Source organism: Buteo buteo, chromosome 21 (genome assembly GCF_964188355.1).
Source record: "Buteo buteo chromosome 21, bButBut1.hap1.1, whole genome shotgun sequence".
Taxonomy (NCBI): Eukaryota; Metazoa; Chordata; class Aves; order Accipitriformes; family Accipitridae; genus Buteo; species Buteo buteo.
The window spans coordinates 23,764,925-23,790,362 of record NC_134191.1 but is presented as its reverse complement, the minus strand read 5'-3'; the positions used below and the strand labels follow the sequence as shown (position 1 = coordinate 23,790,362).

Here is a 25,438-nt window from a genome sequence, read left to right as displayed (position 1 = left end):
ACAGACCAACAGCATTGCTTAGGAATACAAATAATTTGATTTTAAATAGTACCACTGCTCCCATAGCAGTAGGCTTTTATTAATATACTCTGGCTACTCAAGCTGTACTATTAGACTTATTTCAACCATTGTAATAATTCATGTCACCAGAACAATAACTATTCTGTTTTAAATGGTAAGATGAGAAAGTAACTTTGTGTAATAGATCTTACTACTTTGTTCTGTGCAAATGTGGCCAAGGACTTATGTATATTTTTAACTCTGACATTAATGTTTGTTATTTCAGAAATCTATTATAGGGGTTACTGCATACTTGCCAGAACCAAAGATATAAAATACAGGCCATATCCTGAATTTTTTAGTTCTAGATAAATGTATATGTAATAAAGGAGCATGATGAAATTACCTCTTTAGATTATGAAGAAAAATCTCATTTAAAGTCTAGTCATGTTATTGTATGTCTTGGAAAAGACTGCATGCTATGAATTCTAGAGAACTCCATCATGAATATCAAATGCAGACAATTTAAAAAGCGAACAATAATTTAGAAGAGTTACACTTGGACTAGACAATTGCTGTAGGTCCTTTCCAACTGAACTATTCTATTCTACAAGGAGAATTCATTAGTTTTGTAAACACTGGCGTCTCACGAATGTCTTAAGATTTTTCAGCTTATGTGTTCTGTAATAATGTAGTGATGTAAGAAGTCAATAACAAGAGCAGCACTGAACAGGGCAGCACTAAAACTATAGTTCAAAATCCAATTTTCATCATAGAAACCTGTCAACTAATCCCACCCTTGGAAAAAAAGGCTATTCTGCAAGCAAAACTTTGTCTGCTCAGATGCAGTCTTTCCAATTCAGTGAGACCATTGCAATAGACAGAGCTCAGAAATAGTAAATGTGATTTCTTTCTTAAATCCTCTACGAGACCTTTGGGGCCTTCCAATGCACCGTACATCAGCATAGTCTGGTTTTATTATACTGCAAGAAGTGGAGGTGGTCTGTCTACTCAGCATGAATTACTGTCAGCTGTTTGTCTACTGCTGTGAGTCCCTTAAGGGAATAGGCTCTAACCCACACCAGGCTCGCTTTTCAGTGCGCAAAGAGAGCCAAGATTGAGAGCAAATGGGCACTCTGCACAATTTAACCATAACAATATCATTCTCAATGGGGAGGAATAACACTGTCAAAATTAATGATACAGTTCTGTGAAATTGTGAAACTTGAAATACTTAGATAAGCTTTTACATGTCTATAAAGGATAAGCTTTTATATGTCCATTAAAACATCACAGAGGTCCGTATGCACAATCTGTGTAAGTTTTAAAATGCTGATTATTGGAATCTGGGAAAATATTGCTCTAGACTTGCTCTGTGCCTGCATTTCTTTTTTGAAGAATCTGCTAGAGCTCCCTGTTAGAGGCAGGACAGTGGGCAAGATGAAACTCTAAGCATAGTGTGGTTGTTCCTAAGTTCTTACCTTCTTATAACGATTTAGCGATCAATACATTCTTTAAGCCTTACAAATTAGAGAAATCCAAACAAAATGTTATTATATGGAACGGTGATGTAACATCAGGAATCGTACTCAAATCAGGCTCTGAGCAGCTTAAATCAAGCTACTGATATCATTTTCATGATACCAAATATAGGTTCCACATGATGAAGCTCCAACTTGTGGGTTTATCTCTGTTTAAGAAGGTACAGAAATTTGATTGCCATTTTTATTACAGGAGCAACTGAACATCCCAATAATAATTGGGTCCTTATTCAACTTTATAAACAACCTCTGCTTCAAGTCACTTCTAAAACTCATATCAGTCCTTCAGAAAACTGTCTTTGCTGTTTTAGAATTCAATAAAAATGAGACCAAGGTGAATGTCACATCATTCTGGGGTTCTCTGTAAACATTTGATCACTCAGTTTAACTGTCACACAAACTTGTATCTGCTTAAGGGATAGGACAGTGGGCAGACAAACAAGGACACATTTGCTTTGAATGTGTTCACGAATACTCTAAATGTACAAGTTTAGGGAGTGGTCACATCACATTACAGTCATGTCTCTGTGTTTAGAATTGTACAGGAAAATGCTCAGTCCTTCTGCAACTTAGGCTAACCTTTTTTTTTTTTTTTTAAAATAGGCAATGTGAAATGCAGGAAACCAAGACATTTCTTTGAAGTATAGCACTAGCAGAATGGAGATAAAACCCTATTTGATCTCCCAGGTTTTGAGCCAAAAGAGTATGACAGCAGCAGAATTCAATTACAATTTCCTAAGCACAGAGGTATCAGTTCCCCCTTTGAGTTACCAAGGAAGTTACACTGGTGTTAGCATAAGTAAGTCACATAAATCCTGTCCACACCAGTAGCATGCAGCCCTCAGACTGGGATGTGCTGGCACAACCTCATTATTTCATGAGCAACGGTGTCACTGTAGACTCTCTTCTCAGGTTTTGAAAACAAATACAGTTAGTTGCAGAAGTTACAGAGCCCCCAAATTTCAAATGTGATGGGCATGGCTCTGCTGAGTTACTAGATATGTACTGGGAAGGTAAGATACAGTGAACAATATTCTAATTGTCTCCATTTATAAACATGGGTTAGTCACAATCAACAGTGCAACGTGCATGAAGTACACACATTAAACAAGCAGCTCTTGTTTTAACAGCCCAGCTATCAGTCCTACAGCTAGGCATCATTTGCAACAGAAAAGTTATAATGTACATACAACTGAATAAAAGTAGACTGTCAATGTCAAATTTCACATGGCCAGAAAAAACTATTTCCTAGAATCTTGCACAGTCTAGGTTGGAAGATACCACAATTGAAACATTTCCACAGAACCAAATTGCCTGGACCTGTTTAAAAGGCTGCATATAAGAAACTCTTTTGAAATAAAGGCAAGCATTGAAGTTCTGCCGTAGGTCAAGATTTTGCTAAGCCCTTTACTAAACAGTAATGATACACTCTGAAGTAACCTTTGATCCTGCATGGCCTTTCTAAGAACTGAGGTAAACAGTGGTCTTAAGGGCTACTGGGAACTTGTACGCATGTTATCATGTCTCTCCTACGCTGTTATGGACCCAAGAGCCTAAATTTCCATTATTCTGATAGGTGTATTTAAACAACAATTTTTAAAGCAGCTGCCAGAAACCTCACCACAAGATAGTCTCTGTCATCACCAGTAAAGACATCCGAAGGCTGCTTGAGGCAGTTGCACATGATGTGGTTTTAAAGACATCTGAAATAGATCTGTATGTGATAAAACCTTTCTTTCTGTTACTGATGATGTGTTTGGGTTTTAACTAGAGATCTGGGAACAATCTGGCATTTTAAACAAATGCTTCTGCTAGAAAATGAAATTTATGCACCAGTTGGTTTTTTTACCAGCTTAGACCCTTCATCAAATCTGGAGCCTGTCACTTCTCAAATAAGCATTAATAGTGGCCCTTACATCTGAAACTAAGGTCATTTCTATTCCCAGTAGGATGGGGGCCTAAAAATAAACAGTATTTATCCTAAATATCCCAGTTCTGGCCAGGATGAATGCAATTCAATGAGACTTTGCTAATGCAAACCAGACTTCTGCATGCTCATGGGATGCTGTCATTAATCCTTCGAGGACATAAATATACAGCTGGCTTAGTTTACTGCCAGCATCTTTTTTTTTTAATGGCTCTCCAGATATATGACGTTTAATGTATTCATGCCCTATTTCAAGGAATTTACAATCAAAACTGCAGGCAGAGCATGTTAAATCCTACCTTTAGCTGTTATTACCAGCCTAATCACTACACTGTATAAAAATTCACTCATAGAGGATTATTAGAGTCTCAGTTACTGAACAACATGGCACACTGCAGAGTGGCAAATGATCATGTAATGAAAGATTGTTGCTCGTCCTTTCAAGTAATAAGTACAATCAAGATCATTTTAAGAACCATAACTAATGGGCTGGAGGAAGAAGGGGTCTCTACCGATAAATTTCAGGCTTGATGATAAAACAGTGTTGCACTTTGGACAGACTGTATTGATTTCCGCCCCCCCCCCCCCCCCATTTAATTGTTTAAAGTATCTACAGAAAACAAAACCAAGAAAAATCTACATTCACTACAAAGACCTACTACTGTGGTATTTTTTAGTCTATCATCTCAGATGAAACAGTGTGAGATATATAGACAAACACCAGTCTGTTCAATAGTTTTAACTCAAGCAACAAAAAAAAAAAACCCATCAGGCTTTATTCTGGGACTAAGCTGAAAGAAACCCCAAAACACTGCAACATATCAGTCCTGTTTCTGCTCTGATTTCAATGGGACTATTTCAGATCTACAGAGCTTTTTACAATTGCTCTAATGGAAACTTTAAAAAATAGAATATGCCATGCCTGAAATGTTTCCATGAAATTCTGGTATGTAGCTAGTATAGCTTTAAAAATTAAAACAGCAGCATTGCCAGCCAACTGGTATGGATAAAAGGGTTTTTGTTTTACATGCTTTTGGATTGTGAGGATTTTGAACTTTTATTTCATATATCTCTTGAAACATAAAGTTGCTAATTACTAAAAATCTAGCAGTAAAGCTCAGGAATGTATTCTGCTTTCATTTTTTTACCCATTTCTGTATTAGAAATGAGCCCAGAATATACTATCCCTAACATTCTCAAATACAAACAACATACTGTGAAGGCCAAATCCATCTTCTTCTTGATGTTTGGCTTTATTAAATACAGAAGGTGACAGTAAAATTAAGCTCAAATTTCCTCTCAAGGATTTAAAAATTTAAGGGTTTCTTCCTCAAAAATTGTCATCCCACATGCTATTTTCTAATGGGCCACCTCCACCTATCTAAGACTACATAGACTAACAAGCTTCCTAATTCATCCAGCAATCAACTGGAACATTTTTCTAGTGTGACTATACTTGCTTTTAAGGTGGAAAATTACAAACTTCCCCCTCCCTTTTCAGTGTTCACAGTGAAAGTTAGAACAGCTTCTCCATGACATTGGGAACTTTGTGGGAGTTTGAAGATGGCTCAGAAAGGAACTTCGATGTGAAATTTCTAGAAGGTTTTCATTAACAAGTGTTCCTGCATGTCAAATTTTATCCTAACCTGTCTTCCTTCTAATACAGAAATCTCAGGATTTGAAACTGCATTGTAGAATGTCAAAAAGCTGAGGGAAAAGATTACGCCTTTTATTGGATGCAAAAGGAATGGATCAGCATTAGAAAGTTTGGGATCTTATCCAAGGCTGAGGCAGATGAGAAGTTTTCCAGAAGAGTTGCCCAGGGCAATGAAGTGGAAATAGAAAATATGGTATAAAAACCTCGTTGCAGAAGTTTAAATATTAGTCACCTACTGTCAACTAAAATGAAAGGCTAAATATATTTTTAGAAATACCTAAGGTTTTTAATTCTACTATAGCCCTATGATGTTAAATTTAATCATTGTTTTTACAGTAAGATAATACAACTGGTATCACCTACCATTTCAAACAACTGCATTTATTTTAAGTCTTCCTCCTAGTGCTATGTTACAGAGAACTTTTGAGAACTGCTTCCTGTTTTTCATACAGATTTCCCTCTTTTCCTGTGGAAATCTATTGAGGAAACTCTATGAAAACAAAAGGAAGTATCTGTTTCTAAATACCTGTAAGATTGTCCAAAATAATCATCTTTACCCACAGTGGGGCTCCTGTTAAGGGTAGGGGCTGCATAGGATACAAGTAGTGCTGTGTCAAACAAGCTGCATCTAGCTCAGATGCAGCAGGGCTGCCGCACGGAAGGGAGTCCAATAAAGATTTGTTAGAATAATTTAGAGTAATGCTGATCGGGAAAACATGAATCCCAGTTACCCAACCTTCCTATAAGGAATTTTCCTAGTAACAACTTCCATCTGCCCCTCTCTTCTTCACCTCATTTATTAGCTCTCCTACTTGAGAGGAACCATAGGGCTGCACTACCATCTGTGATGTCTACATATGACCAGCCATTATTCAGGCAGTAAGACACAGTAACACTGAGCCATGTATGACTGAAAACCTTACCTACACAATGTACCTTTCTTAATAACCTAATATTAGTAAGTTCTATAATACCTTAAATATACAGCAGCCTAAACAGAATCACGCTCAGAATTGGTTTTGCATCACTTCAGTTACCTTTAAGGTAGCTCTCACTTGCTTTAGACATCTAAGTTTCTAGACTGTGGAGCTAGAAAATCCAAAACAAAAGTAGAAAATGTACTTGAAATATATTTCAACATAATTTAGTGTCTGTTTCTGGTTTCTGACAGTCTGCTAGGCTCCACAGAATCTAGATGAAATTTACTGCCCAAGTACTGCAGTTCTCCTGCATGGCTGAGCATTTCAAAGAGAAGCTGAGCCGCAGGCATTGTTAAAAGATGGAAGGTGGTTTTGTTTCAATTTTCATACCCTTGTTAAATAATCTATGTGCAATTTCCAGGGCAGTAACTACTTAATCAAGTTTCCTGCTTGTTCAGTTATAAAGTATAGCTGAAAAAAGGAGTGGGGGTGGTGATGGAATGAGAGTTATTGTACATTACTAATAAAATCTACCTGCTCCTTTGTCCTGCAAAAAGAAGTCCTATTATCCCTTACATTGTAGTTCTTTTCAAGGGCTCCCATCAGGATTTCATTGTACCATTGTCCTAATTAACAGGGAACACACCTCACCCTGGGCAGCTCTGAAGGGTCTACATACATGCAATTTAGAACATTATCCCAGCTGTACAATATCAGTGCTGGATAAATTACAATACTAGGTTTCACTCTTCCTAATAGAGACCGTTATTGATCTTGTTTTTATCCCAGTAATACCTACTAATTTCAAACAGGTTAGCTCACAATTCCCTTACACTGACACAATATACATTTATGGTAAATTATGTTATCAACATCCTACACCAACAGTCCTGTGATCTAAAAACACAGCCACATTTTAAAAAATACATCCATGTGAAGAAGGTATCAGAAAACTGGCCTTAGTGCATGAAAATTTCAAGAAATGAGAAAGCATAAAGATCTAGCCAATAAACCATTAGTACCAAGCAACACTGTCCACTGCCAGGGACTCAGCTAATGCTAATATGACCATGACTACGTTTTTTAGACTCTGTCTTTCCTGGCCTGCTGTGTACCCAAGTTAAACTTCTTAAACATCTTTTAATGTATGCTTATCCCCATAGTCTAGCCGCTTAACTGTTTTGGTTTATAGTACCTTGAAATACCATATTTTGTTTACTGGAGGTCATCTGTAAAACCTGGAGATTTTATATATACTTACAGATTAGCCTGTCCTACATTTATGGCATCTAGTTTTTCAGAGAGAAAAACAAGTCAGTCACACCTTTTTTCCTCCAGTAAATATTTGTATTAATTTATGTTGACTTTCTACAAATCCTCAATAATGTTGCATATGGCCACCCCACAAATTCCACGTGATTCTAAGTGATAAAAGAGGTTGCTTTTCCCAGGGGAGTACTAAAGGTTCCCTAAGCCCCATATGAATCTCAATTTTATGTTATTGAACTTCGTGGAAATGAATACAGTATAGTCCTATTACAGAAACTTCTAAAGCAAAAGCCTGAGGAAAGCTGTTAAATGAACTTGTATAAAACATAACCTGAACTTGGATGAAGTCAATTATTTGAAAATGGTAATACTAAAATCTTTGCTTAGTAAAAAGTTTAGGGAGGTGTGTAACTTTATATAAGGATTGCAACTGATAAAATGAAACTAAAATGTAATTAAACTGTCTACGTCAATGAGACTACGTATTTGTTTAAAATTATGCACTTGCTTAAGTACTCTGGTGTAGTAAGAAAGATATTACATAAGGTTTAAACTTAGATGAAGTTTAAGTAAATTTGGTGATAAATACACTGCAAACCTGCTTGGTCTGAGGTTCAAGAGAGAAAGAAATTGGAGGTACTGCTGAGACAAGCAGAGGTCCACCCATGGAGAAAGCAGATGAGCCAGAGTGCTAAACACACAGTGTCAGAAACCAGTTCTTACATGCAGGGAGCAGCTGCCTATGGTTATGTTACATTTCTGTCAGTTTTCTACCTCCAAATAATGTTTCTTATTCAACTATATAACCAATAAAAGACTAAATAAAAGCTGCTATATATGCTGCCAAAATATACCTAGGACCCTAGTAAATGCAGGCAATCTTTTCTGATCTCTGTGAACTGGGAAATAACTTATGAACATTTGGGAAGGAAAGTAATTGATTTGGGATTACTGTAAAGGCAGTGTTTTTTGCAAGTCACCTGCCAGAACAAAAAAGGCTTCAAGAAAGCAAAGGACAGGCTGCTTTCAGGAAACTTAAAACTATTTCAAAAAAGCAGGCACAGAGCTTAAGTATGAAGGAGCTTGCAGAATTATACAGTATCTACTAGAGAAATAGCACTCTCTGAAGATCTAAGGATGTTTTTACAAACACCAGTGAAACAGAAAACACAACAGCATGAGGTAATTGTTATTCTTGTTTCCTGATACAGGATCTGAGGAACATGGAAGTTGCAACTTCCCCATGTTCACAGCAGACCATTGCTGGCACTGACACTTCAGGCTCAGGTCTCGCAGTAACTACGTGTTCCCTTTGCACCCTGAACTTCGGGGCTCAGCAATAACTGCAGGACAGCTCTCAAATGCAGAGCACTCGGGAACTTGCAGACACCAGGCGACCAGACAGGCCTTTATGCAATTGTCCTGTGAGAGCTTAAGAAATATCTTGGATGCAAAAATCAATGGTTGCAGCCCCTCCTGTTAACATACATTAATGACCTATTTTCCCAAATGCTTAGTAAGAGCTGGTCAGAAATCAGTTGCAGCCAGCTTAAGGCACGCTGTTGCAGTTAATGAGCCATCTTCCTTTTCTGTCACTCCAGATCCACGAGGCTCTAAATCTATGAAGTTCTGAAATAAGTCCTGAAGGAATTTACATGCCAGTAAATAGGTACTTTCAGAGTTTATAGCATGTTCAGTGATACCTGCAGTTTTGCATACATCAAACAGAGAACTGAAAAACTGTTTTGTCAGATGTTTTAAGCTCTAACAGTTGAATTCAGTAGGATCTCCACCCCACTGATAAGTACTCCCTGACTCCGTTTAGGAAGAATACTTTTATCTAGGAGACATTAAAGGGATCACTGGACATTTGATCTTTACTGACATACACTTTAGCATGCAGGAGATAACAGAAGGATTCCTTGGGATTAAATAGCATACGTCTACGTGAAGGAATACATGAGGGGGCTTGGTATACAAGCAATGGCAGAAGGAAATTATCTATAAGACCACAGCTCTGCTGCTCTTCTTTCTCTGGCTTATATGCCTTATATCAAGTATCTTAGTTATAGCTATCAGTGTTTTAGAATTTCATGGTATTTTAGTTATTAGGTTTTGGTTGTAGGGTTTCAAGCATCTTTCTGTAAAACACAAGTCAGGGTACCAGGAGAGAGAAAATTCTAAAAATAAAAGTTTGGAGATCAAAAAGGACAAACAGACTTAGGACAATACATACACACAACTCATGCATACGTAGTTATGTGGGGGTGGGTGGGTGGGTGTTTGTTTTCACATGCCTCTGTTGCTATTTCTTATGGGCTGGGCTAAAAGGAGATCTCAAAAAACCACCCAGAGAGAGGTTTTGCCAATGGGACTGCCCACCTGACTAGAAGTAGAGAGGGCTGGAAATCACAGAATCATAAAATACCAGGTTGGAAGGGACCTCAAGGATCATCTGGTCCAACCTTTTTTGGCAAAAGCATGGTCTTGAGTCAGAATGTGTTCTCACATGAGCTTCAGCCTCACTTCAGACCCATACTTCTTGATAAGCTGGAGAAGTAAATTGTTTGCACTGCTTGTCTGAAATGGACTTGCCAATACAGAGTCTTCAGCAAACTCCAGGCAGAAGGATCTGTGTCCTGTCCTAGAGTGGGTTTGGAGGATGTTGACCTGAGGAAGGGCACCCACAAGATGTAACGTATCTTGCGGAAAGCAGCCTGGCACAGACCCCAGCGCTGAAGTGGCAGCCAGCAGGCTGGATCCAGGCCACCAGGCAATGCCATCCAGCCCTCTCTGCTGTTCTAGCTGGGAAAGAGCTGCTATGGAAAACAGCTGAAATGGCTGTTATGGCATGGGGTGAAGACCAACAGCAGAAGTCTTCTTAATTCACCTACAACATAGCTAGATACTCTGAATTACTGCTGTACTCACATGGCCTATTAGGAAGTTCCACAAAGGGTATTTGGCTCTGTGCTGAAATTAGCCATATTGTTGTTGTTTAACTAACAGTTAGTCAGTGAGTCAGTGCAATATTGAATAAAGCCCTTCTGGTCCTTCAGATTTCCCTCAGTATTGTCTCTTAAGACACAGACTGCTGTGCTGCTTAGCCTTATTGTGGGGTCTAGCACCAGTCCCAAGTCCACATACACTCTGTTGAGTCTTGTGGGCTTTTGGAATAATTCTGACATAGCCAGCTTAACACAAACTTCAGTTATACTAAATTAAAGTAATTGTTCCAATATGGAAGGAAGGCAAAATCAAGAGCAGACCTGTGTGACAGATTAGAGGGATTAATGGATCTATGACTTCCATTTCCATGACTAGGTGGAAAGTTGAATCCAGGTTTTTCATTCAGACTTCCAAGAAATCTTGTGCAAACTTTAGCAAGTAGCTTTTGTTCTGATAGTTCAGTCAAGAGCAAGTGATACTTAAATTCCTCTAGCTTTATTTAGGTCTGCATTGTGTGCATCCAAACTCTAGACTTTCACTGCAAATATCTGAATTTTTAGCTAGCAGGGTGTGGCAATAGAGTTCTTTATTCCAGTGGAACAACATCTGGAAATCATTTCCTTTATTTTGTCACAAAAGAATTCATAAAGGGGCAGGAATATCTGAATGACATAATTCCAAAGTGATGTATGTTTCTCCTAGATACTGCAGTGACTGTTAACCATAAAATACCCCACACAGAGCAAAAAGCAGTCTGGTTCATCAAGCATATACTCAAGAACTACTGTCTTGCAATATAATCCCTTGCTAGGCACAGGATTTATAAAAGCACTATAATTGCCTCATCTGTTTAGCCTAATTATCAAATGTTATTTTCCTGGAGCAGCCTAAATGACTAATAGTTTTTTAATAATGGTAAACTAAAGTTTCAAGGCCAGAAAAGGTTAAGGAAAACACCAAACAGTGAGTCTCGGAGGTCTTGAGCTGCATTTCAGAGCTGAAAGGAGTGTATTCTGCAAGTCACAGAATGAAACCTGCCCATGCAGTTTTAATCCAGCTGCCTTAGTCATTTTTTTGCAAGAAATTTATGTATGTATGAGTGTGTGTATCCATGCATAAGAGCACCTATTTTGTACTTAGGTGGGTCTTGCTTAACACACTGATATTCATCTTAACTGTAAATGTGGCCTTAACCATTATGTTGAAAATGAATTATTAGGGTTTTAGCATACTCTTCTTCACAGTATAATATACCGGACTAGAAAGATTACATTCAAAATTTTCTGCTAATTTTAGGTGCCTACTCTATCTAAATGTTTACAGTACCTAGTATTTCAGAGCAAACCACACAAAGCATAACTTCCATGATCCCATGCTTCAGCTGCAGTTCTCATGCCCCATAGTCTCAAATTCTATGCAAAAAAAAAAAAATCAGGACCCAATTATTATCTGTACACATGTAACATGGTAATTACGAGTAGAAAGCCTAACTAAAGTAATTTGCCTAGCATTATGCACGATCTCTGGCAGAGACAAGAGTAGAATCTATTTCCTCAAAGGAAGATGTAGTTGCTTCAGCGAGGACACTATCCATTCTGTTCCTGTATGTCTCACCCGACTTGCTACTTGTAGCTTCTGCAGTAGATAAGAAAGGAACCTCCTGGCAGAAGTTTCCTTCTCTCTAAAGTTGTTGTCCATCCACAGAAATCTTTCATTCCCTGCCTTGAATAAGGCAAAGGTCACATAGGAAAAACAGACTGTGATTTTACCAAACACAACTGTATTGTAATGCATGTGCTCCAGGGGTTAAGGCAACCTCCTGACATCTTGTAAGTTGAGAACTTTTAAAAAAAACAAATACACTTAACACACAAGAGTTTGTATCAAGTAGCATCATCATGACATCTGTGTTTTCCACCAACAGGGTCAGATTCTCTACATTCTCTGCATAGATTTCTGCTCTAACTGAGCAACTGACAGCAAAGTAAATTATCATCCTCCATGTGGACCTGCAGTGGGGGAGGGAGGAGAAACTAATTTGTGGATGATTTTCCCAAACATTTACTGATAGGAGAGTAATGGCAAGACTTCAAGAACTTGGATAGCATCCCAAATTTTATCAGGGAGTGTGTTTGGCCCTTAAGCACTTTTTTCTGCATATTTCATCTTCTGTCCCTTTATCTCTACCCCAATTCTGTCTCCTTTCTCCACGTTCAAGTCTGCTGTTGCTGTAATTCTCATTCTTACTTTAACCACTGTATGTATTGAGAACATAATTCAATTGCATGTTTCCATCAGCAGTAAAACCCGATCAAAAGGTCTTTTGACCCACTCGCTGCTGGTGCAGCCCTGCATTTTGCCATCCCCTGAAAGACGCAACTCTTAGGGCTATGCACTGATCCAAATCTTAAACTTCTCTCCAAAAATGAGAGAGGGATGAGATATTTTAAACACACCTCATTTCATAAATCCAGTTCACAGCAGCACAAGCACTTGCACAACTAGAGCATACAGGATCAGGTATGAGAAGATGCAGAATGGGAGCAAGGTTTAAAGGAGAGAGATGGTAAAAAGGGATTTTTTCTTCCAAATTTATTTAGGACTACTCCTTCAGGCATAAAAAGCTCTTCTGGTCTTTCCTATATGTCAAAGCCACTGCTCCCTGTGCTAGTGTCCTTATCAGGAAGAGCACTGAGAGTGCAAGAGGGAAAATATTCCTGACCCTATTCTCGGTTGTTAGTGCCAGCTTGCCTAGCATAAACAGATTCACAATTGTTGGCAATGTTTTTCTTCATGGCCATGGACTGGAGCATGTTCAATACTTCAAAGCTTTTAAAAACAGTCAGCACTCTAGACAAAGGAGATACAAGGCCTTTTAGAAATGCTTTTACTTTTGTTATTCTTGCTTACCTGAAACCTAAAAGATCAGCCTAAGAAACATTTGGATTGTGAGAAATTCAACCCAAATGGCATGGGAAAACAATATGCAACAGAAGATCTTTGCATCTAAATCTCTGAGAATCAAAAATGTCAGGAACACCAAGGTACCACCCAGGAAATACGTTTTTCTAAGCTGATCTCAGATTTTAAGAAGCAGAGTAACAAGAAAGCAGCTGGCAAATGAACAGCAAAGACCTGTACTAAGAGTAGCTAATTTCTGAAAAACAATTTCTCCCAAACAGTCTGAGCTTACAGAAGTTGCTCTTTGGAATGGGACAGTATAGAATATAAAAGGCACGTTTCTATTCTGTAATTTCACTATGTCTGCACAAAGGTTTGAGTTGTCTGAAAAAATGCTTGAATTATCATAGGAAGAGCACTGCATGACAGCAAGGCATAACTCTGTTACTATCTGCTACATGTGACAATATCATTGCCAGATTTGCCTATTTATATACAATGTGCAGAAAGATGGAGAGATTCTGCAAGAAAACACATTGCCATCAGCAAAATTATTTTTTTCTAGATTTTGGCAAGAAAATGAAAATCATCAGCCAATAACAGGAAACCTCTCAGAACTGTATTATAGAGGTGCTTTAACTACAAACTTCTTATATCTATATAAAATCAGGATATTTGGTCATCTTTATTATAGCTACTAAAAATTCATACTTTTAAAAATTTATATTTAATGCTTTACAGTCCAAGCTATTTAAAACCTGAGATTAAGCAATATAAAATCTGAACTGATCATAGAAAGTTCATTCATATGATTTCTGTTGCAGAGAGGTTCACAGCTTACAGCACCAAAGACAGGTGAATTCAGACAACCTACACAGACACTTAGCTCCAGTGTGAAAACATATTTGATCTGAATGCTAAATGAAAAGTCATAAATAAATCAGAAATATGCACACCTTCTAAACTCTGTAGATCCCTGTAAGGGATCAGCCGAAACTGAAACCATTCCAAGTTCCCTGAACCCTGGCAGTTTGGGTAAAATAGTACAAAAATAAAAATCACACCTCATTTTGGTTAAAAAACACAAGTCATACACTTTTAAAATAAAGTATAGCTTAGTTTGTATAACTATACTTAGGGCAATGTACATATTCACACAGCTGTTTGATCTGCTGCAAATAAGTGTCTAAAAGAGACTAGTTAAAGGTCTATGAATGCAAAGCTAAATAATTCCTCAGAGTTATTTTATGATTAGTCAGGAATTATTTAAGTTAAAGACTTGTTTAGCATGAGAAGCAGGTGGGTTTTGCTGCAGTTAGAAGTTTCCATGACAATAACAGGAGAGCCAATTAAAAGCCAATTAGTCATGGACATTACTTTAAGGTCCAGTACTTTGCAAACTCTCCCCTCTTCAATTTTCCTTCTCTCGAGCTGCCCATTATCCTCAGTACAAAGACTTTAAAATGAATGTGGACTGTTTGCCTGTCTCCATGGAAGCCTTGCCACACTGCACCATACACAAACACTTCCCAGGCATCTTCAGCACTACTTTCCCCTCTGATCTTTGCCCTAAACAAATGTGCTGTTTATTCACTCTTCTCATTTATGAAGATCCATTTGATGCTGTATGAATACTAATAAGAAAAGAATTAAACCCATGTTTAAGAATGAGTGAAGATTCCTCCTTTTAGTATTTACAATGACAGCAAAAGCATACCAGTTGGCCTCTTCCGTTATGCTCTTCTTTAAATCCTGAAACATCTGCCACTTGAAAATTAAGAGTGCAGATCTGGCATGAAAGAAAAGAAAAAGCTCCCAGATAGGAAAAAACGACCTAGTGGTTAAATCACAAGATGAGAAATCAGGAGATCATGGTGTTTCATTGTTCTGCTACCAAAGAGTGCCACCATGACTCCATTCATGCCTCCATCACCTCACTCGAGAACAAGGATGAAACGCTGTGTATTTCAATGATGTGAACCAAAGAGCATGAAGGAACCCTAAGAAATTAAACCTTCTCTACTGTTTGGTTGCATCTGCTTTAAAGACCAAAAACCAGAGAAAATCCAGTCAGAAATTTGAAATATCCTCCAAAGTGAATGTAGGATCCTACATTGATGGCAAAATTAAAAGAAGAAAATGGCCCCTTTCTTCCAATAGACACAAAGATTCATTAGTATCCTTAATGCTATTCTTCTAGTTCCATGCAACATTTCTGATTAGAACCTTCTTCAACCTATCTCATGTTTAGTTTCTAATTATAGTTTAAAGGAATGGTAGGTTTTCCCTTGCAGCTACAGGAACAGTATTAGCAGCTGCCTTCCCCCCACCCCCTCACAATTTCTGTATAGCCAAAAAGATATCTAGCTCCACCTCTTGATCTTTGGCACCAAACTTGGCAGATTATTGCCTTAAATTGTTTTTGGATGACATGAATGAAAACCAACTGTGTTTATACATCCCTCTTTGACACTCTATTGAGCAGGACACTCTCCTTTACCTCTGTCACGAGGCTGTTGGTCCTGTCCTTTCCTGCCACATTCCCTTGTCACTACCATGAATAAACCAGTGCCCAGCATCACATTATACTGGACTCCCGGCAAGACATACCAAACCAACAAATTTCCAGTTTTGTTATTTCCAACAGGTCCTTGACATTATATATTAGCTGATCAAATATAAAATCTCTTGGTTTTTTAAAAATTTCCATATCTACTCATGCTGCTGCTTGCTTCCCCCCCCCCCCCTTCATTTTTATCTGGCATGGATGAGCTCTGAAATTCCAGCTTGTCTGGCCACATGTTCCTTCACGCACATTTAAAATCTGCCCCATTCCTAAACACCTTGAAATAATTTCCATGTGTCTTTCTAGAAAATAAGGCTGTGTCTTAACCTGTGCTGCCTTCTTACTTATGGCATGTCATGGTTTAACCCCAGCCAGCACTAAGCATCAAGCAGCCAATTGCTCACTCCTCCCAGCTCCCAGTGGGATGAGAAGAGAATCAAAAAAAAGAAGTAAAACTCATGGGTTGATATAAGAACAGTTTAATAACTACAGTAAAATAAAATAATAATAAAAATATAATAATAATAGTAATGAAAAGGAATATAAAAAAAGAGAGAGGAAAAAAGCCCAAGAAGATATAAGTGATGTCCAATGCAATTGCTCACTACCCACTGACAGATGCCCGAGCAGCGATCCACCCCTCCCAGCCAACGCCCCAGTTTCTGTACTGAGCATGACGTTCCATGGGATGGAATATCCCTTTGGCTAGTTTGGGTCAGCTGCCCTGGCTGTGCTCCCTCCCAGCTTCTTGTGCACCTGCTTGCTGGCACAGCATGGGAAACTGAAAAATCCTTAACTTAGGCTTAAGTGCTACTTAGCAACAACTAAACTATCAGTGTTTTATCAACATTATTCTCACACTAAATCCAAAACACACTGTACCAGCTAGTAAGAAGAAAATTAACTCTATCCCAGCTGAAACCAGGACAGGGTGTAAGGTACTCTAACTTTGCTGTATTTCTTCTGTTGGGGAAACTAAGGCACAAGGCAATTTGATGCAAATGATAGAGCCTGTGCCAGAACCAAGATTTAAATTCTGCAGCACCTGGGTCTGAAAGCCCTTGCTGAAAACTTACATTTCTTTCTAGTTTCCCAGATGAACATCTCCAGAGAAGACAGCCATGGCTGTCTTTAATCAATGTATTGGGCAGAAAGACATAACAAAACATGCTGTCTGTATGGGTCCCTTAACTTCTCCACACTAAGAGAGAGCTGATGAAGTCCTCTCAAGAAAATTACTATAGAATAATCAGAGTTTGTACTTGGTATTTCATCAACTAATTATAAGTTCCCTTACAAGAACTACAGTGAAGTGAAAGCTATTATTTAGGTCTGTCTTGAATCTCTTCTAAGTAGAGGGAGTCTGCTATTCTAAGTCCTGAATTAAATGGGAAGGGTTGGGTTTTTTCCACCAAACTTCTTAATGTTCCTTGGACTGCAAGCTAAATTAAAACCAGGCTGCCAGATGTAAGAAGTTAATACCACCAGCAGATCTCCCATTAAACATCACAGCCTTTACCCACTTTTGCTAGAAAAGATTTTCATGATACTTGGAATATTCTCAGTGTTTTATGGGTTAAGATCTTAACCAAGTTTGAGATTACAATGAATATTCACTGAAATGTCAACATCTCTATTATGTGAACTAACTCTAGAAATCTCTGAAATCCAAACAGATCTAAATTATACTGCAGCTCAAAACTAAGAGAACAACCTGCACAATACCAGCTACAGTCCTCAAGAAACTATAAAGGATTCTTATTGAGTACCAGACCCCAAAATATTTTTGTCTTGAAATGAAGGAAATTAGTACATTCCTGAAAAATAAATTGCAACATCCTTGTGAAAGGAAATACTACTATATTCCACAGTAACTGTCCAGAACACTGAAGCTCTGTGATGCTTCCAGGAACCCTCATTTTGAATACCCAAGCTTAACAGTGCTTTTTATTTGTGCACTACTCCCAAATTATTTTTTCCAGAACTAATGAAGCTAAATGACTAACCAGGCTCCATTCTGGAGACCACTATTTCCCTTGACTTTACAGTAAATCCAGTTGTTGCTAAGCTAAATAATACCATAAATTGTAGATGAAATATGTCATTAGTTTTTATGCAGTCAGCTCTACTCAAGGGGGTAAAATAAGTGCTGGTTCCTAAGCACTGTTTACCTCAGCTTCTGTCCCTACAGATATTTTGAAATATCTGACTTCTGCTGCTGCTGTTAAATTCATGATCTTATTTACTTAGTGTACTTTCACAAGCAACAAGGGAACTAATATTGGTGTGGTTCTTCAGGACTGACAGCAGCTGTGTTAGTTTAAACAAAAGCTCTCTGCAATACTTCTCTCTAACTTGGCATCAGCTTTTCTATTACTACACCTAAAGTCCTGTTTCTAGCAGTAGTTGAATTTACAGGCAGGAAGTACTTAGAAGATTTGTTCAAAAAGATCATGTTATACAACTTGTTTCAGTAGGACCAGTTTGCTAAGTGTTTTAACTCTCACTTTTTGTTGATGACTGTTTAATGTGTTAAGTACAAGGAATATTCAATATTCACCAGACCAAAAATAATCTTAGGAAGAATTTGGAGAAAACTTAATTTACTATAAAACTCCTGAATTTGCTTTGCTTGCTTCTGCATACAGATTCTTTGTGAACTACATGACAGCTCCTACTGGGAAAAGTATAACCATGTTATTATACAGTTTAATAGGAAAATATCCTGATGTAACTATTGAAAGTAAACTGTTTTCTAAATAGTAAAAAAGGAAGCAGTAGAAATGTAATATACATTTCCTATAGAGTACATTACACAACATACACATGTAACATCCACAAACTTGTAATGGACTGGACTTGGTGTCCAGTTAGCTCCATACCTGAGAGGTAGCTTATTCCTACCTCAGACAACATTTGATATAAGCCTTACATGTGTTAACTGATATGCTGAATTTCCATTTATCCAATGTAACTCTGAGTTTCTTGCTACATTTTAAGAGTCTAATTTCTTATATTCTTCATAGCTCTGATTTCAGTAACATTTTGTGGAATTAATTTACATATTATGTATATTGTGTGAAAAAACAAGACTCCTGAAATAAACTCAGTATTATGTGTCGCCTTTCAATTTCATAGACCCTATTTACTATTTTGTATGTAAATAGGAGTGTCTGAATTAATTTTCTTCTTCAACTGTATTGCATACTTGCATTCTATTTCCTCTAAAATAGCGATACTGTCTTTCAGTACATACCTATGAAATGGCAGGTAGGAGAGCGAAACTGAACCAAACCAAATGTATTCCAATAAAAAGAGAGTAGTAACTCCAATGGACTCATCGCAACTGTCATTTCGCATTCCATTCCCATTCTTTCCAAAATGTAATATTTTATTAGATTGTTAGAAAAATAAGTCTGTGTTATTAGATTTGTTAGATTTTGTTTCATGTACAGTAAAAGTTTCCATTTGACTACACCGAATGACTTGTACTGTCTGACCTGCTTAGGTCTTTTCTTGATAGGGTTAGGACATTTTCGACTCAACTACATGTAAATATATTCTGGATTTTTCCTCTAACATGTGCTACCCTGAATTTCCTTGAAGGTACTTTCCCAGTGCTGTCCATTTAGGTAACTATAAATTCCTCAGTCTGAACAATCATTGTCCTTCATTGAATTAAATTACTTTTTTCAAAATATATTTTGTTGGCAAGTTTAAGGACTCATATTCATCAGTTACATTATCTGATCTGTGTACCATCCCTTGAAAGCTGTTTCCTTTAAAACACATAGATGTAATATCCTCTACATTCCACTCGGAAGAACACATGATTTCAAATAAGATTGTCAGCAATTCAGAAGCCCACTGCCAAGATGCTTCTTACCTACAACTCACTGGTTTTCAGATGTGTCACTCTGTTTATGTATTATTCTTTTTGACTTTTCAGTCTCTGACACTGCTTCATCTCCAGTACTTGGAAAACTTAGATCAAAACTGCCTGACATTTCTGAGGACCAGTCCAAGTGACCAGATGCAAGACTTGCTACCTTAGCTATGGTGTTATGGTGCCCATGGTAAAAACGAAGCATGCACTGCCATATCACTGTCAGTGGGAGAGTTTATGGCCAGAGTAGGCTGCTCCCATACATAGTTTCTAGATGTCTTTGACCTGAACTAAAAGCTATAAGTAATTTTTAGTTCTTATTACCTAAAGAACAGCTGAAACCCACCTTCCTTTGATTCTCGGTGAAGCAATCGAGTGCAGCCCTCCAGGGTTCAATTTTACAGGCACTGAAGGTAGATACCCTGTTCTTCTATAGCAAGTCTGAACAACTGCATTCAAAGTCATTCATGTGCTACGCCGTTCACATTTATCTTGGTTTTTCAAATTTCCTACAAGTCCACTTTACTTTGCCCTTCTTTTCCAGGACGGAAATTGTGAGATTTCAGCTTCCCTCAAGAAGCAGCCCAGATCAGAAAGAGGGAGCAGCCTTACCAGGTGGAAGATACTGCCTGTCTGTTGTGCAACAAGATCGACGATCTCCCACTGGCGGAGCTGGGATTTCTGAGAATGGTATCAAACCCAGTACCCAACTACTTTATTTCCTCACTGATCTGTGAGAACCTCAGCAGAAAAACTAGTATAGATATTAAACCACCAAAGCCACAAACCAATCCTAATGAATCTTGAAATCCTAAACCTAAACAAAAGGTAATATCCCAGCTTTCTACTTCTCACTCCCCACATAATTTTATGTTTAAAAGACTGAACATATCACTTAGAGCTATGATTAAAAACTGCTTTTTTCCTACGATTCACCTCACCAAAACCTTTTTCCTGGCTTAAAAGTAGGAAGTTTTCATTTCTTTATGAAGAAAAACTCAGAACTTCAGCTAAAATAATTTCCAAGGAAACCATTTGCAGTCAATATTCTGTACAGTCACACTCTTTGGAAACATCCTGGCTGCTTCAGTAACTCTGAAAAGGTCCAACCTGTTTAGCGCACATAATGCCAACTACTGCCATAACATTGCACACTTGCTATTTCTCATGGGACTGCATGAAGCATTCTTTGAAAGTCTCCTAACTCCACTGGGTTTGCCAAGGCTGGCTCTCACTATCAATGACCTCGACTAGGCTTTTTGTAGAGCAGACAGTTACAAGGGCTCTCAAAGAGATGGCAATTTTTTATTTTTGTGTGTGTGTGTGTGTGTATGTGTCATTTAGCTGCTGTAATGCTAAGACACATTTATGATAGCCATCTTAGAAGCCAAACATCTTCCCCCTCCCCCTGGGTGGTGGTTACATGCCAACTAGAGAGCAAATGCAAAGTTTGGCAAGTTTGGCTTACCTTCAGTGATTTTTTTTAAATTTTTTTTTGGACACATCTATTTCAAAGACAAAAGCACTTATCTGACATTAGCTGTAAGTAACAAGGCATCTTTACGGCAGACTGGAGAGCTGTATGTAATGAGAAAAAATTAGATTTTAGGTATGTATTCAATGAAACTGGCAAGCAGCTGCTTGGGACTGTGACAAATAATGACATATAACTACAATTAACATTGCAGCATGTTCTCCATGTGGTTAGACTTATAAAATAAACCTGCTTTTACAAATATTTTTATCAAATCAGATGCTTAGCCAGCTCAAAGACAGTTTCCATGTCTAACCTACACTACCCATATTTCAAGTACAAACGGCTTTTTAGCAAAAGCTTTTCAAACAAATAAATTATGGGTTTATAGATTTTAAAATGTGAAAAAAGTGTTCCATCAAATAAAAAGTATTAGTAAGGCAGAAAAGAAAAATTACTCAGAAAGTTGAACAAATAAAATTGTGTGAACATCTGGGATAAACCTAGATATTCTAGATAATAAATCTAGATGCAGAATTATTTCTAGTTTTTTTACACATACTTTAATAAATATTAATTTCTTAGAGCAGAAGAGCACTTGCATCAATGGAATTGGGCAAGTTATTCTACCTCAGCTAGTTTACAAATTAATGCCAAAATATCACAATAATAATTCTACTGACAGAATGTTTTTTTAAATATTAGCTTAGTAGGAGAATTTTAATAAAGTACTGGCTTTATGTTAAAAGAGATGGATAAGAAGTTTTACTTTTCCTTTCTGGTTTTCAGTCCTGCTAATCATAAACTACAAGGGGGATGTAAAAGATAGTCTCTGCTGCACACACGTTCAGTCAGAGGAGAGGATATGCCAGAGAGCGGGGGGAAAGCATTACAAGTGTCTTCAATATCTTAGCATGAAGACCGCTTGAGATTCACATGCCTTTTCCTCCATTTTAAAAAAACCTAATCTGAATGACTGCTATGCCAGATGCTGCGATTAATTTACTGGATTAAACATTCCAGTTTGGAGCTCTTCAAGGAATCCATAGTGCCATGCAATCAGTTCTCACGGCTGCCACAACAGTTGTAAACTCTGATTGTTATCCCTTTGAGTTCATATGGCAAGAAAATAAACGATCACTACTAATGTATCACAGATTGAAAATAGAAAGTCTTTTTCTTTGTTTTGGCAGTGCACAGCCTCACGGAAAAAAAATCGCTGCTAATAAATTAGTTTGTACAGTGTAAGGATTGCCATGAAAACGCAGACATTCATTCTCTAATTAAAGAGCAATACAGCATGCGACTAACTTTTGTTCTTGCTTAGGCAATAAATCATCGAACACGATAGCTATAAATTAGGCACACCGAATGCTACTGGAATGAAAATTGCATTAACAAACATATGCCGAGTGTTACCCAAAACTAAAAAAAAGCGAGGCCATTTTCCCTTTGTTGCTGAGAGCAGCCCTGAGCGCGGGTTAAACCCACAGCGGGGGGGCAGCCCCCAGCCAAGGGCTTCGCGGAGCAGCGTGCAGCACGAGTGCCCTCCGGCTGCGCGCTGGGGACTCGCTGCACCGGAGCCCTTCTAAGGGCGACAGCTGGAAACGGTGGTTCCACCTGAACTGCAGGCGCTTGTGTCCTTGAAATGAGACAGAAAACCGTTTACCTGAGAGTCTCTGCTGGGTGATTCACCCCCTTGAGCCGCCCTTTCCTCTGCTGAATTAACTAAATACGCACAACACTTGTAATGCTACCTAGGGTCAAATGTGTTTTGATATTGGAAGAAGTAACAGCATTTCACTTGATCACTCTGTTGGAATTCATTAAACCTGTTTAATTAACTGTCAGTGATTGAGGTAAATAATTATCAAATTTTAAATCATGTTGACATTAGCTTAACCTGACAGCAACTCAAAGTAAGTGTTCAGAATAAAGATGCGACCAGTGCTTTCCATGTACTCATTGCTTTAAAAGACTCCCAGTAAGTTACAAGCATCATAATAATCCTCTAAGTCCCAGTAAATATATTCTTGTGATAAAAAGCAGTTAAACACAATAGCTTTTATAAGATACAGCTAAAAAGGTCTTGAAATATTACTGTAATAGTACACATATATTTACACATACTGTAGACAGTTCATTTACAATTTATTTGGCATGTGAGGAGACATTAGGTTTAGGTAAAAAAAAATATATATACCTAAACATTAGATAGCTATGCATCTAATATCACATTTGTATATTAAAATCACTGTCCCTATAAAACACAGTAAGGGAATGAATTAGAGAACATTGATATCAAATTTCTCAACTCTGAATATGTGTTCAGCTGGTTTAACGAGTATGAAGAAAATCTTACACAGTAAACCAGTTTTTCATTCCTCTTGAAAACTGTATATTCAGTTTATATGAGAACAGTAATTGCCCCCTAGTAACACACTGATCCTTCATACTTATCCTTACATTAGAGTTATATAAAGGAAAGAAGAGAATTGAAGTGAAACAACTACAGGTTACCTGCAAGAGAGGGCTGAATTCTTCAAGACTTAAATTAATGATCTTTGCTGAGGGTCCCTTGCCTTACCTTTAAAGCCCCTTTCTATAGATGCTGAAGGACCCTGCACTGTGTTTCCCTGGGGTTTTTAAAATCTCACTTCTTTCTGTCTCAGTCTCAGGACTTTAAGTTGCCACAGCTGCAGCACATCAGGGCTGTTGTTTTGTTGCTAAGCGGTTGTTGGTTTGTTGAGCAGAAGATCAGCTGTTCCGCTCTGTGGAGGGCCAGGCTGCCTCTGATGAAGAGGAGGAGAAGTGGGCAGGAGACCAGCCACCCCAGGTGGACCAAATGAAGAAAATACTGGCCAAGCTCCCTTGCTGTGGCAGCGGGTAGGTTTCTGAGATTAATTCTATATAAGCCATTTGCAAAGGTTATTTTATGATCTGAAGGCACCCTGGCTTCAGTAAGAAGCAGTAATACTATATAGCAAAAGCATCCTTTACATTCTTTGCCCATCCTTTACAGCTCATGGGAAACAACATGCTGGATATTCCCACCTAACCCAAATCCCTTTAAGCTAGGACACTAATTTGTGATCTGTGCCGCCAAGAGTTTTGCAGGAAAACTGGCCTTTACAAACATAGACCTTCATTGTGAGGTTTCACTAACTGTTTTTTTTTTTTAACATATATATAGATGTGATGAAAAAATGTGGAAAAAGCTAATGTCTTACTTGGAGACCACCAATACTGATGGCTATGAAACAGCCCCTGTGGAGATCGCAGAGAGAATCACACAGCTAACTGAACAGCTAGAGCTTAAAGGGCATGAAGTGAAGAAACTGGAAACAAATATGGAAGAGGTAACAGGTGCCAAGCAGAGTGTGAAAGAGTTATTTTTGTATCTTTAAGTAGCTACATTGATATACATATGCTTTTATATTTTATTCTGGCCATTCTGCTCACTGTTGCTGATGTTTCTCACTGTGCCAATAAGTTTGTCATCAAACATCTCATGCTTTCCTGTAACACCTGCATTTCTAGGCTGGTTCCTAGCTGAAACTCCATTTGTTTGGAGGATGAGATGTAGGCCAGACACAGGCTCTTCAAATACTACTCTTTATTTAAATGGTTTAAGATGTTCACTGATGCTATGTTTGGGACTGATACCACTGCCGACCAAAGAGCTGCACGTTAGCCATAGGGTTCCTATAGACAGCTTTCACTGGTTCCTCAGTGGTGGATGAAACACTCCTCATGTCCTAAGGCATCCAGCTCCTCTGGGAGCACAGTAACTTGTCAGGAAATCCCTCCAGCTGACTGAGATGCAGGGGCTCACCATTTTGGAATCCTTCGGAGGAAATCATCCAGTTTACTCTGGTGGGTTTTCAGGATTAGACTGATATATTTATTTAAAAAAAAAAAAAATTGTCCTCAGGCTTAGCAGCATGTTCAACTTTCCTTCAGCAGAGGTTATAACCAAGTAGTTAAAAGCCCCAGCACAGTATCCTGTAGTCCTGTGTGATCTTACTATTTAAATACTGCAAACCTCAGCCATTGATGGTCATAGATTTAAATGCTAGCAATCTTTCTATGAAACAAAAATACTGCATCATATGCATTGCTTTTGTCTGCTTTGTCTTAAGGTTCAGTTAGTGCTTTTTCAGTATTTTATACCCCTTCATTAAAAGAAGCATAAAGATTTCAGTAGTTCTGGAAGGATTATATTAATTGGTAAACTATTTAAAGTAAGAGTAGACTATCCAACTTTTTTACACGTTGCCATCCTTTGATTTTTATCAGTATTTCATATCATTTCCCCCCTAAATCAAATGAAAGAGTTTACTTGTGA

General features: G+C 38.0%; 1 protein-coding gene across 3 annotated transcripts in view; it reads left to right on the top strand.

Annotated features, from left to right (window-relative positions):
• Positions 1 to 25,438, top strand: part of EFCC1 (EF-hand and coiled-coil domain containing 1) — a 59,659-nt gene that overhangs the window by 19,122 nt on the left and 15,099 nt on the right. For all 3 annotated transcript variants that reach the window (XM_075052541.1, XM_075052540.1, XM_075052539.1), the window contains exons 3-5: positions 20,161 to 20,306; positions 23,844 to 23,976; positions 24,284 to 24,449. In XM_075052541.1, the coding sequence (XP_074908642.1) occupies positions 20,161 to 20,306; positions 23,844 to 23,976; positions 24,284 to 24,449 (445 nt within the window). The remainder of the gene's footprint in view (positions 1 to 20,160; positions 20,307 to 23,843; positions 23,977 to 24,283; positions 24,450 to 25,438) is intronic.